At 52.0% G+C, this 12,320-nt stretch overlaps 2 protein-coding genes across 2 annotated transcripts; both read right to left on the bottom strand.

Moving 5' to 3' along the window:
• Positions 1 to 2,366: 2,366 nt before the first annotated feature.
• Positions 2,367 to 3,447, bottom strand: SDHAF1 (succinate dehydrogenase complex assembly factor 1). Its single transcript, XM_044260462.1, has one exon. It carries the CDS (start codon positions 3,371 to 3,373, stop codon positions 3,017 to 3,019), a length of 357 nt encoding a protein of 118 aa, XP_044116397.1. The 5' UTR covers positions 3,374 to 3,447; the 3' UTR covers positions 2,367 to 3,016.
• Positions 3,448 to 3,795: 348 nt separating this feature from the next.
• LOC122913300 (IgGFc-binding protein-like) lies at positions 3,796 to 11,739 on the bottom strand. The gene is made up of 7 exons (XM_044260066.1): positions 11,732 to 11,739; positions 11,540 to 11,666; positions 10,350 to 10,896; positions 9,887 to 10,086; positions 7,708 to 8,103; positions 4,080 to 4,369; positions 3,796 to 3,950 (listed from the first exon to the last, which is right to left on the bottom strand). Exons 1-7 carry the CDS (start codon positions 11,737 to 11,739, stop codon positions 3,905 to 3,907), a joined length of 1,614 nt encoding a protein of 537 aa, XP_044116001.1. The 3' UTR covers positions 3,796 to 3,904.
• Positions 11,740 to 12,320: the final 581 nt, after the last annotated feature.

The following is a 12,320-nucleotide window of genomic DNA, read 5'->3' as shown; positions in this document are numbered from 1 at the left end:
CTCAGGTCGCTCTCTGTGCTACGGGACAGTGCAGACCTGGCAGAAGAGTGTTCCAGGTAGAGGGAGAAAGTGCAAAGGCCCTGATGTAGAAGTGTGCCAGGCAAGGGGGAAGGCCGGTGTGGCTGGAGCATGAGTGGGAGGGGGGAGCATGGAAGGTGGTGAGGTGAGAGGTGATGGGGCCAGATCAGGTGAGGCCCTGTGGACCACAGCGAGGACTTCTGATCTGAGTTAGGCTGAGTTTGTTTTGTTTTCCCAGCTTCAATTCGGATACTTTTTGAACTACCAAAGAAGGGACAGCATTACAAGTCTTCATGGACTCATCGCGAGCTCCAGTCATTATTAACTCAGAGCTAATCCTCTTTAATTCTCCCAGGCACCTACTCCCCTCTCCCTAGATTACACTGAAGCCAATCCTAGACCTCATATCCTTTTACTCGTGAGCAATTCATGGAACATCTCCATATCAGGATTGTTTTGGTATCGAATCACAGTATTTCGTGATGTCAAGAAAATGCTAGTCATTCCCCCACATCATTCATACCCAGGATGGTCCAGTGCTGTCTGAGGGAGGGAGCTGAGCCAGAGTGATGGTAACATCGAGGGCCTGGCTGGCTCAGTAGAGCACATGACTCTTGATCTTGGGGTTGTAAGTTTGAGCCTCACGTTGGGTGTAGAGATTACTTAAAATAAAATCTTAAAAAAAAAAAAAAAAAAAAAAAGAGTGGTGTAACTTGCTGGTGTGGCTAGTGGCTCCGCCTCAGGTACTGTGATTTTCCCAGATGTCCCCAAGGCTCCACTGGCTCACCTCATGCACGTATATGGTCACCGGTTTGGCCCCTTGGGACAGCTGCTCAGGGCAGGAAGCTGGCCATCTCCTGGGAACCCACTTCTTCAGCCCCAAGTGGACCCAAGTAGGCAAGAGGTCATGAAGCTGGGACATCACGTGCTGCCACAGCACGTTTAATCCACTGTATCCTAACAGCCACATGGGGGAGGCCCTATTACGATGCCCAATTTCACAGATAAGGATACGAGGACCAAAGAGGTTAGTTAAATCACAGGCCCACGATCATAAAATCAGTGAATGCTGGGATTGGGATCCAAACCCAGGAACTGCAGTACCAGGGTTCCTGCTCTTAATCACCAATGACCTACAACCTCCTCCCTCCAATCAGGCACTCCCTTCCCTCATTCTCTCTACCACAGAAACTCTATTCATCTATAGCACCTGGGTAGAATGTCTCCCCTCCTGACTCAGGTCACCCAGCCCCAGTGGGGACTTGTTCACTGCCTACAGCCCTACCAGAAACTCCCATCCTGGAGCTTCTTAGGACTCAAATCCTTGGAGCCAGGAGGAAGCAAGAGGGAGAGGGGAGTCCTGTGGGGCTGGATAGGTAGGACTCCATTAGCCACTTTCAAGGCTTGGGCTTTTACTGAGATGGAGTCAGGCCAGGATTAACAAGAACACCCAGATGGAAAAACAAAAACAAAAAACTGAGGCTGGAGAGAGATGAGCAAGCCAAGATAGCTGAGGCAGAAGCCATGTGTGCAAACCACACAGCCTGTGCTCTGGGGCACTCCAAGCCCCAGCTGGAATCCTGCATTTCTGCCCTTTGTCCCCTCCAGAACTTTGTCCACACTGGTCCTCCCAATTAGAAGCCCAACCCAGCACCTGGGAAACTCCTCATAACTCTTCAAATTTCAATTCCACTTTATAACTCTTTGTGCACCTGCAACGCCCATGGGGATTATGGAGAGTCATGTTTCTCCTCTGTCTATCCGCTCTTTAGTCGAAGTCTGGGTTTCTTTCCTAAGGGTCTCCTCCTCTTCCCAACCGCATTTGCTAAGAATTCATCTGCTTTCCACTCTTTCCATTTATGTAACTGACATGGATGCGAACAGAGTTCAGTGCTGCAAAGTGCAGTACCCCAGAGAATGTCTAGGGAAGATTAATACAGGGATATGGAGGAAGTATGTCTGGGGTTTATGGGTCCATCTCCCCTGCCCCCCCACCCCTGCCCCAGGGCCTTGTAGCTGAGGTGGACTCATTTAGCCACCTTTGAGGCCCCTAGCACTGCCTCAGGGGTTACCAGCTAGGCCTCCCCAGCGCCACCATTTTCTCTCCTACCTCGTTACCTTCTATGAAGGAGTCAACTGGGGTTTCTTTGGGGTCAAATCAGGGTGGGTCTCAAGGAGCTGCCCAGGTGCAAGAACTAGGCTGCTTTCAACCAATCTGCTAGTCTAGAGGGCTCCAGAGAGGAAGAGACAGCTCTCCACACCTATTCCTCCCAGAGGGTCACTTCTTGGTGAGGGCCCTTTCAAAAATCTCCAAACATGTGAAATCTTTGAGACCACCAACAGGAAAGTAATCACAGCCCCGATTTTATTCTTTTTTCCCAACAGTCCTGAGAGAAGGGCACAGAAGTCAGGGTTCCCCTTTAGAATCACCAAGTATAGGTCTTGAGGAGTCTTTGGTTGATCAGATGGGGGGTAAGATACCCCAACCCCTTCCTCCCAGGTCCTAGTCTGCCGCAATTAATGGGAAGAAAGTTTCCCAAAGGGGGTTTTGGGGCTTCTCACCATCCATCAGGGTATCTTCCCAAACTTCTCAGCAAAAAGTATGCTCTTCTCAGAGTTACATACAAGAGAGGGGAGCCTGGGGTCAAGAGAAAGGTGTCTCTTCTTTCTGTCCAAGGCGGGCGTCCTGGCTCCCCAAACGTTCAGGTAAGTAGCTCTCAGCTTGTCACAGTTCAGCCAGCCGGCAACCAAGCCGCCCCAAACCCTAATGGGGAAGTTCGACCCGTTATCATGGATCGGGCAAGGTCGGGAATCTCTCAGCATCCATCATGGGGGTTTCTAGGACCCCACGTCGGTAGGAGGGCTCTCCGACACCCCCAATCCACCCAGCTGGTCTTCTCAAGACATCTCACCCTCCGTCAGATGGGTTCCCCGGTTGCCCCACGCAGTCAGGCGGGTCCTCGGCTCCCCTGTGCTACCGGGTGAGCTGCTCGGCCCGTCACCGCCCATCGAGAGGGTTCTCTGTTGACCCCGTGCTGTTGAGGGGGTTCCTCGGACCACCAGCATTGTCAGGCTGGGTCCCTGGGGCCCCCGAGCCGCTGGCCTCCTCGGTTGGACCCCGCAGACGCACGAAGGCACCCATGGCCGTGGCGTGACCGGAGCGTAATAGCTCCAGCTGGCGCCGCCCGCGGCGGTACAGGTACTCGATACGCAGCACGTCGGAGCGCGGCAAGCGGGCGTGCTGCCGGAACTCGGCCCGCACTCGCGCCTCGGCGCCCGGCTTCCCGCGCCCGGCGCGCAGCAGCTCGCGGTACAAGCTCAAAACTTGCCTCTGCAGCCGGCTGGGGCGGCTCATGGCAGCAGCTGGACTGAGGGCGCACGCAGGCAACGTCCCACAAACAGCCGCTCAGCGGTACTTTCAGAAAAGCCGCTGTGCCGGGCAACGGGAACTTCCGGCCCGCGCACTCCAAAACTTCCGCCTCCTGCTTTGCTCTCCCATTGGCTGTCGATGCAGTTACGTCATAATGTTGCGGCTCAGGGGCGGAATTGCTGGTTCGTAGGCCTGCTCCGCAAGGAATCTCTGTCCTTGAGAGGACTGCGGGTTTGGGAACACGAAGGTGGGGGTTGTCAGGGGCTCCAACTCAGATTTTGAGTCGGGAGGAGACAGGATCCCGACCTTACTCTTGGGGTCCTGGGAGACGGGGAACCTAGAGGTTGGAATCTTTGTGCCCCCCCAGGGCGCGGGGGCACTGGGAAGAAGATATAGGCACAAGCAGATTTGGTCATGTTATTTATTAAAACAATCTCGGGGAGGTCCGTGGGTTCCCATCCCAAGGGCAGGTGTGTGTCAGGAGGTCCCAGCCACGGGGACACCAGAGGGACGGCGTCAGGCGAAGTGTTGTGTCACGGTTGGAGTAACAGGCTTCTCCGTGCTGTGGGATGACAGAGACAGGTGTGGGCTCCGAGTGCCCAAAGGCTGCCTAGGGCGCAGGGAGTTGCGCTAATCGCGCCCTCTGCCGATGTGAGTCAAGTACCAGGGCAGGAGAAGGACAAGTCCTCACCAGTTGTTGAAGCCCCGAGCCCGGCACGCCTGGAACACGTCGGTTAGGCTGGCACCCCGGAGTCCTCCTGGGAGTATCAGGTCGTCGGCTGCAATTCCGTTGTAGTCCCCGCAGGCTGCTCGGAGGCGTCCTTGGAGCGCGGGGGAGGCCCGTAGGGCCACGGCCCCTTCCGGCCCCACCAGCACCCGCAGCGTGGGGGACCTCTCGATGATAACCTGGGAGCCCTCAGCCCAGCGTGCGACCACGCCCCTGCACACTCGGACTGGGAGCAGCGCAGGTCGTCCGTTCACCTGTAGATTGGGGAGGCGGGTCAGGGGCGGGGATTAGAGTTTGAATCCCAAGGTGCGGCTCAGAAACCACGGTGAATCGTGCTGCGCTATCAGAAATGCAAATCCAGGTCTTCTCTAGAGGAGTAAGGTCTGGGATTTCCTTTAAAAATCTTCCAGCACGAACAAAGCAAAAAGAGTGGGAGGAAAAGATGAAAGCAAGAATGGCAAAATAATTGTAACTGTAACAGGGTTTTATAACACCACTCTCTCTTCTCTTGTGATGCTTGAAATATCCATAATAAACTCCTAAAACGGAGTTTTAGAGAAAAAGCCTTAGGAAGCTGTCGCATCTCTCTCGCCTGTGTCTTCATAATCTAGTAACTGTATACGCATACTCTGTGCCAGGCATTATTCCAAGTGCTCTAATGGTTATTTATTTTATAAGATAATGTAAGACAGTACATTAGCAGTATATGATACAATTGATATTTAAACATATTGTCACCTAATTTATATTTTATGTAATTAATGATATATTATTTATTCATTTTTAAAAGATTTTATTTATTTATTTGACAGAGAGGAAGAGCGTTTTACGTGATCCAGGGGAGGGGAAGAGGGAGAAGCAGGCTCCCCACTGAGCAAGAAGCCTGATGTGTGGGACTCAATCCCAGAATCCTGGGATCATGATCTAAGCCGAAGGCACCCACTTAACTGACGGAGCCATCCAGGCATCCCTAAAGTATTTATTTTTTGAAGGATTTTATTTATTTGAGAGAGAGTGAGAGAGAGAAAGCCTGAGAGAGAGGGGAGGGTCAGAGGGAGAAGCAGAAACCCCCCCCACCCCCCTCACCCCACCAAGCAGGGAGCCAGATAGGGGAGTCCTAGGATCATGACCTGAGCTGATCGCAGATACCCAAACCAAGGAGCCACCCAGGCACCCAATATTAAAGCATTTAACTGATATTAAATCCTCACTAACACTCTGATAAAGTAGATCAGTACTGTATGCCTATATGCCTCTTGCCTTTTACTGATTAGAAACCTGAGGCCCAGAGAATTAACACAGCTTGCCCAGGCTCACATAGCTGGTAAGTGGCAGAGCAGTTTTGAACCAAAGGGGTCTGATTTCATGACCTGTATTCTTTTTTTTTTTTTTTTAAAGAATTTATTTATTTGACAGAGACACAGCGAGAGCGGGAACACAAGCAGGGGGAGTGGGAGAGAAAGGCAGGCTTCCCAAATGGGCCACCCAGGCGCCCCTCATAACCTGTATTCTTTTTTTTAAAAAAAGATTTTATTTATTTATTTGACAGAGATCACAAGTAGGCAGAGAGGTAGGCAGAGAGAGAGGAGGAAGCAGGCTCCCTGCTGAGCATAGAGCCCGATGTGGGGCTCTATCCCAGGACCTGAGATCATGACCTGAGCTGAAAGCAGAGGCTTTAACCCACTGAGCCACCCAGGCGCCCCTCATAACCTGTATTCTTAACCATTCAGCTATATGTACCGTCTCTCCATTAATAATATAAAAGTGGTTGCAAGAGCAATCACGGCTTTAAAAGTTTTTTTAAGTTTATTTGCTTTTTTTTTTTTTTTTTTTTTTTTTAAGGATTTGACTTATTTGAGAGAGAAAGTGCAACCACAAGCAGGGGGAGGGGGGTAGATGGAGAGGGAAAAGCAGGGAGCCTGACCTGGGGCTCCATCCCAGGTCCCTGAGATCATGACCTGAGCCAAAGGCAGCTGCTTAACCAACTGAGTCACCCAGGTGCCCCTAAGTTTATTTACTTTTAAGTAGTCTCTGCACCCAAAGTGGGGCTCGAACTCATGACCCTAAGATCAAGAGTTTCAAGCCCTTCAGACTGAGCCAGCCAGGTGCCCCAAAGAACAGTCACAGCTTCTACTTACTGAGCCCTTAGTATATGCCATGTACTTTGCAGGAATCCTCACGGCTACGCTATGTGGTAAGTACTGTTTTTTTGTGGTTGAGCAAACTAAGGTATTGAGAGGTTGAGTCACTCACTCGTCCATAGTTACATTAGAAGGTTAGGAGACACACAATCAGGGTCTTGATCCTTTAACTAAAGGCTCTGGCTTAGCTTACCTGCCAGCTTGTGGCAGACACCCCAGCTGTTCTCTTGCTGGACTGTCTTCCCATTGACAATTAGCCTCCACTGCACAGCTGTGTTCTGCTTCTTAGCATGGGGTTTCAGGTTCCTTTTCCTCTTATAAGTACTAACCATTTTGCCTGCCCAGTTCCAATTCTACTACTGCCCTGCTTCTGTGTTCCTTAGGAGAGCCAGGTGTCCTCCTCCCTGTCATCTCTCTCAGCTGGATTTCCAACCTCTCCTTGTCTGGCTTCTTCCTATCAGCAATTAAACATCCCTGAGTTTCTCCCATCACAAAATCCTAGCAGTTAATCAGTTCTAAGGTACCCTTGCCCTCTGCCTCTCCCTGGCTTAGCTCTATTCTCATCTGTTTGACAAGGGGAGTTTGCAATTTGTCAAGAGGTGTCTGTTCCTGCTATTCCTCAAACCTGCAATCCAGGAGCTACCCCCCTGCTGTGATTTTTTAAAAGATTTTATTTATTCATGAGAGACAGATGCAGAGGCAGAGGGAGAAGCGGGCTCCCTGCAGAGCAGGGAGCCTGATATGGGACTCGATCCCAGGATCCCGGGATCATGACCTGAGTCATCCAGACATCCCTTTGCCACGATTTCTTAAGTCGCTAATGACCTCCTTGGTCCTAAGTCCATGGACTATTTAAAACTCAGTGGGCTATTTTAAACTCAATAGTTGATTTTTACCACTACTCTCCAAATATGGTCCCTCCTTTTCCCTGACCTTGTTCTGTAATAATCCTCCCTGCTCTCTCCCCCAGCCTAATATCAGGTCTCAGCTCATTTGTCACTTTCCTTCACTGGTCTCCTAAACTGAGGGTGCCTCCTCTGGGCTTCCACTGCTTCCCTGTGGTTTCCCCATCCCAGCCCTGATCATTCTGCCTGGGCTTCCCCCATTAGAGCTCTGATCTCTCAGTCAGTGGTTGCCAGGAGTTCAGCAGGACGTGAGTTAAGGGGGAGTCAGTGGGTCCTGAGAACTCCAAGGTAATGTTTATGTGGGATCTAGAGGGTTAAGGGGGAGTCAGTGGGTCCTGAGAAGTCCAAGATGAAGTTTATGTGGGGTCTAGAGGGTCATGGGAGATCAGGACAAAGACATTTAGCCAACGGAGATCAATGTGAGATCAGGGTGATGGGACAGTTCTATGTCAAAAGGCTATGGAAGGCCACCGAAGGATCAAAAGGCCCCAGGGATCAGTGCCAGGTTACAAAAGAGTCTTGGCTAGAATTGAGGAAGTCCCTTACCCATATTTCTTGATTGGCTCCCACAGCTGCACAGCCATCCCTGAAGCCGATGATCACTCGTGGTTTGCGAGTAGTGCAGCCAGGACAGGGCAGGAAGTCAGCAATGACATGGAACCAGTCAGGATCCTCAGTTCTGGAACCCACCACTGTGGCTAGCTCATAGGCACAGGATGTAACAGGCATGGGTGTGAGCCCACTAAAGCCATCAAAGGTGGTGAAGTGGCCCCCCGGCTCGAGGTGGCATGTAGCACCCTCCCCAGTTTCACAGGACCGCACACCCCCTTTCAGGATGCAGCCTGTGCCCTGTGGGCAGGAAAAGGGCTGGCACTGGAGGCCTTGACCACGCAAGCACATACAGCGTTCCTGGCAGCCAGGTAGGACCAGAGATTCCCCAACCTGCAGAGACAGACAGACTCAAAATCGGATTCAAAAAACCATTGGGGATATCAACAAATAAAGCATATGTGTAAAACATACATCATGAAGGACTAAGTTCCCTCACATAAAAAGAGTTCCTAGAAATTAAAAAAAAAGACCAGTAAGTCAATCTAAAAACACGGGCAGAAGCTATTCAGAAAGTGAATAGAAAAGGAAATACAAATGTTTCTTAGGCATTTGAAAAGATGCCCAACCTCCTAGAAAGACAAATACAAACTAAAAAATCCATTGAGATATTTTTTCTCTATGAGATGGGCAAAAATAAAGTTTGGTGAGTTTCTGCAAACTGTCTCTCTAAATGTCTATTAATGACATTTTTTGAATTAGGATCTAATCAAGCCTTGTGTACTGCATTTGACCATGGTGGTTTTTAGGTCTCTCTTAATCTAGGATGATTTTCATTGGTGTGTGAAAAGCCTTAAGAGCTCCCTGCAAATGCTGATGTGTGGCTAGTGTCAGTGCCAGTGTGGAGTGGAAACACAATGGCAGATCTATCAGCCCTTATGCCTTGTTCCTCCGTGTGTGGGCATCTCTTCATTTCCAGGGTGGTCTGGGGTTTAAACCTTCATGTTTTTTCCTATCCAGTAACCTCTAATCTCCAGACAACTATGTCAGCCATCCTGGGGGTCCTTTCTTCTGAATGGACTTTTAAGAGCTGTGAAACCTTGAAGGGAATACTTTGCTTGCTTGGGGTCCATCCATGGTCTTCTGGTAACAGCCTTCCACTTTCTTTGGGGAACTAGCCCTACTTTCAGTCTGGGGGGTTTCCTAGGTGATATACCTATGCTCTGGCTTCAGCTCTGGGCACATGTCCCAGGCCTGGCCAGTCAGAGACAGATCAGAGTACCCCATCTCTCTGCTTCTGTGATCAGCTTAGGAATAGACAAATGACCTACACTCGGACAATAGGAGTCAGCACTGGAACCTCTGCTGAGAGAGAAGCCTGTCTTTCCACTGAGATGGCTAAATGTACATCAGAAACTTGGAGCAGGAGGAGACCACCATACCCTACATTCAGAAGTGGTTGGAGAATGAGGCTATGCATGTCCTCAAATATCCATTCTCCATTTCTTCCCCAGAATTAATATTTATAGCTAGACTCAGGGCCACCAGTGAAAGACATCTTCCAGCCTCCTCTGCAGCCAGATGGGGCCCTTCTGTGAAGTTCTGGCCAATGGGATGTCCTACTTCTGGGTTATGCCCTTAAAGAGAGGAGGCCTGACCTTCCTTCCCCTCTTTTTTCTTGGCCAACTTGCATGACTGTAGATGTGGTTGGGAGCAAATGATTGCAATACTACAGAAGAGGCAGAACCACATGATAGAAGGAGCCTGTCTCTCTGACTTGGAGGAACCAAACTGGTTATTCTTGGACTATACATGAGAGAGAAATAAGCTTCTATTGAGTTTAAGCCACTGCAATTTTGAGCCTCTGTTATAGCATTTGGACTTAGAGCCTACTTCATGTGGAAGCCAATATAGAAAAAAGAAAAGGCAGGGATGGAAGAGAGAAAGAAACTTGAGTCCTAGTTACACCATTTGAGCCCCTGAATCCAGCCATGCCTGAAGGCCTCAAATTTAAACAATTAAAGGTAGATATATCCTTGTATTTAAGATACTTGGCCTCATTTTCTAGCAATTACAACTGCAAATGCTGACTGATACAGCGTGGTCCAAGGAAGATTTTATGATGAGGTATGGGAAACTCTGCATCCACCCGCCCATGCCTGGGGACCTCTCTTACAGGGATGTAGCGTCCACTGTGAAAACAGCCGCAGTGGTCCTGAGACACACAGTCTGTGCCATCAAAAATGAGTCCAGGGTCACACTCGCAGCCCTCGTAACATTGGGGAGAACAGTGCGCAGGGCTGGTAGGCTCGACACAGCCCCCATCACAGGTCCGTGCACAGATGCTGTAGTGGCTTCGGAGTGGACAAGCCATGGCTGCAGGCAGATGGCAAAGGCCCGTGCTTAGGATTCAAGTTTCCCTTTCCAATCCTGTTGCCTCTTCCTGTTGCTAGCTTCCCACTGATATTTTCTAACCTTCACACCTTTGCAATTTCAGTTCTCTTTCCCTCAGATGCCCTTCCCACCTCACACTACTTATTCCATCTATGTCCTGGCTTCTCTGATCCCCATCAGAAGGGGCTCCTCCTGCTGCCTGCAACCTGCCCCAGACGCATTCCAGACCCACCCAGAGTACTCACGGCAAAGCTTGGGGCCCCTCCAGAGTGTCACAGGGATGCCAGCTTCCTGACAGGCTGCTGTATAAGCTGTGAGGGCATCACAGACACCAAGGTGCTGGCCTTGGGTATGACATATGTCTTGCAGACAAATCCTGAGGAAAGGCTTGGGGCTGATATGGTCCAGGCAGCGGCCAAAGGGACCATCGGGTGCCTGTAGAAGTCTACATAGTTCAGGAGCATTGACGATCTGGGCACGTTGCGTGGGGCAGCTGATGCTAAAGTCAAGATTGGGCTGGGGCAGCGGGCAGGGGTTAGTGACCAGGCCCTTGGGCCAGGACCTTTTGTCTGGAGGTAAGCCAAGGGGGCCAACTTTGCCACCAAAGGCCCCACAGATCCCCACCAGCTGGCCATGGAAGGTGGATGGTACGGTCAGGCGCATCTGGCTGTCCCAGTCATACATGAGATGTAGCCCGCAGGCCGTGTATACCACTACATGGCGGCCCTCCAAAGTGGCCCAGGCCCTGCCCTCTGCCAATACCCAGGGCAGCCGGCAGTGCTCACCATCCACCTGTGGAGGAAAGGGGTCAGGATCGGGGCTGTGAAGGCTGAGCCTGCTCCCATGCCACTTCCCTGACCTTTGCCCTTTGCATTCCCTCTGCCTGGTTTGCTCCTTCCCAGATGTCCACACGGACCCCCTCTGCTCCCTTAATTCCTTCAGATCTTGACTCAAATGTTACTTTCTCAGTGGAGTCTTCCCCATCACCTTATTTAAATGTTAAACCTCTTTACTCTGTTCTTGTACTCACTCTCTCTCTCTTTTATTTATCTTTGTAGTTCTTATACCCATGATCAGATGTACTACTTATTTACTTATCATGTGTTTCCCTAGAGGATGTGAGCTCTCCCAGGACTTGCTGCCCATCAAATCCTCCAGGGCTTTCCTGGACCACAGAGAGACTCTCCAGTTTATTGAAATAATCCTCAAGGACTGATTTTCTCCAGTCCTGGGTAAGAGGTGACAATGCATATCTAACAGCTATGCTTTCCTGAGCCCTTACTCCGTTCCAGGCAGTGCTCCTACCTTGTCACATACTCACACTAACTCATTAGCCTTGAGGGACAGACACGCCCATTTTACTTATGGTGGGGGAAACTGAGGCACTTCCAGGAGGGAGAGGGCGGGGCGTGGGCGCAGTCGTGTAGACACATACCGTGATGACGCCGACAAGGGAGCGGTGTAGTTGCAGGTGGTGCCCGGAGATGTTGAGGTGCAGACTGAGCAGCCCGGCCCCATCGCGGGCCGCGTCTAGGCTGAAGCTACAGGGCCCCTGGCTTCCGCTGCGGGCCAGCAGGTGGAGGCAGGGCCCAGAAGGGAAGGGCGCGGGCGGGGGCAGCGTGAGCACGCGGCCATCGAAAGCGAGCACGTGCGCGGGCCCGGCGAGGGCGCAGCTGCCTCGTCCTTCCGGCAAGCACCGGCGCTCGCCTCCGTGCACGCCGCACACTCGCCCGCGCCGGCACGGCCGCGGCCCGCACGTCACCGTGCCCCCCGGACCGCAGTGGCAGCGACGCGTGCAGCCGGGCCCGGGGTACCACACGGCGCCCAGAGCTCGGTAGCGGCCGGCGTGGAGGCAGCCGCACTTGGCCACAGGCACGCAGGCAGCGCCGCTCAGCACGAAGCCCGCGTCGCACACGCAGCCCTCACAGCAGCGGCTGCCGCTGGCGCCGCGGCCGGAGCAGCTCTCTGGGCCTGCGCACGTGGCGGGGCAGCACGGGCCGCACAGCTCGTAGTGCGAGTGCGGCGGACAGAGCAAGGCTGGGGAAGGCCGCGGGGTGGGGGCCCAGCGAGGGGAAAGAGATGGACAGACGCGGGGAAGAAATAGCGAGGGTGGAAGAAACGGGTAAGGCGGGAGGGAGGAACAGACGGGAAGACGGAGACGGAGGGTGGGGGGCCGGGGCGGCGTCGGGGTCGTGGAGAGCAACACGGCGGGGAGA

Source organism: Neovison vison, chromosome 7 (genome assembly GCF_020171115.1).
Source record: "Neovison vison isolate M4711 chromosome 7, ASM_NN_V1, whole genome shotgun sequence".
Lineage (NCBI taxonomy): Eukaryota > Metazoa > Chordata > Mammalia > Carnivora > Mustelidae > Neogale > Neogale vison.
The sequence above is the reverse complement of the archived record's forward strand: the minus strand, read 5'-3'. Positions and strand labels throughout refer to the sequence as shown.

Bases quoted from the DNA above. Each gene is read 5' to 3' on its own strand.
- SDHAF1 (XM_044260462.1), bottom strand. From the start codon at position 3,373: ATGAGCCGCCCCAGCCGGCTGCAGAGGCAAGTTTTGAGCTTGTACCGC.
- LOC122913300 (XM_044260066.1), bottom strand. The intron at 10,897-11,539 runs GTATGTGTCTAC...TTTCCTCCACAG, and splicing joins CCCTTGTCGGCGTCATCACG to GTGGATGGTGAGCACTGCCG. The intron at 4,370-7,707 runs GTAAGGGACTTC...CCCAATCTACAG, and splicing joins GAGCCAATCAAGAAATATGG to GTGAACGGACGACCTGCGCT.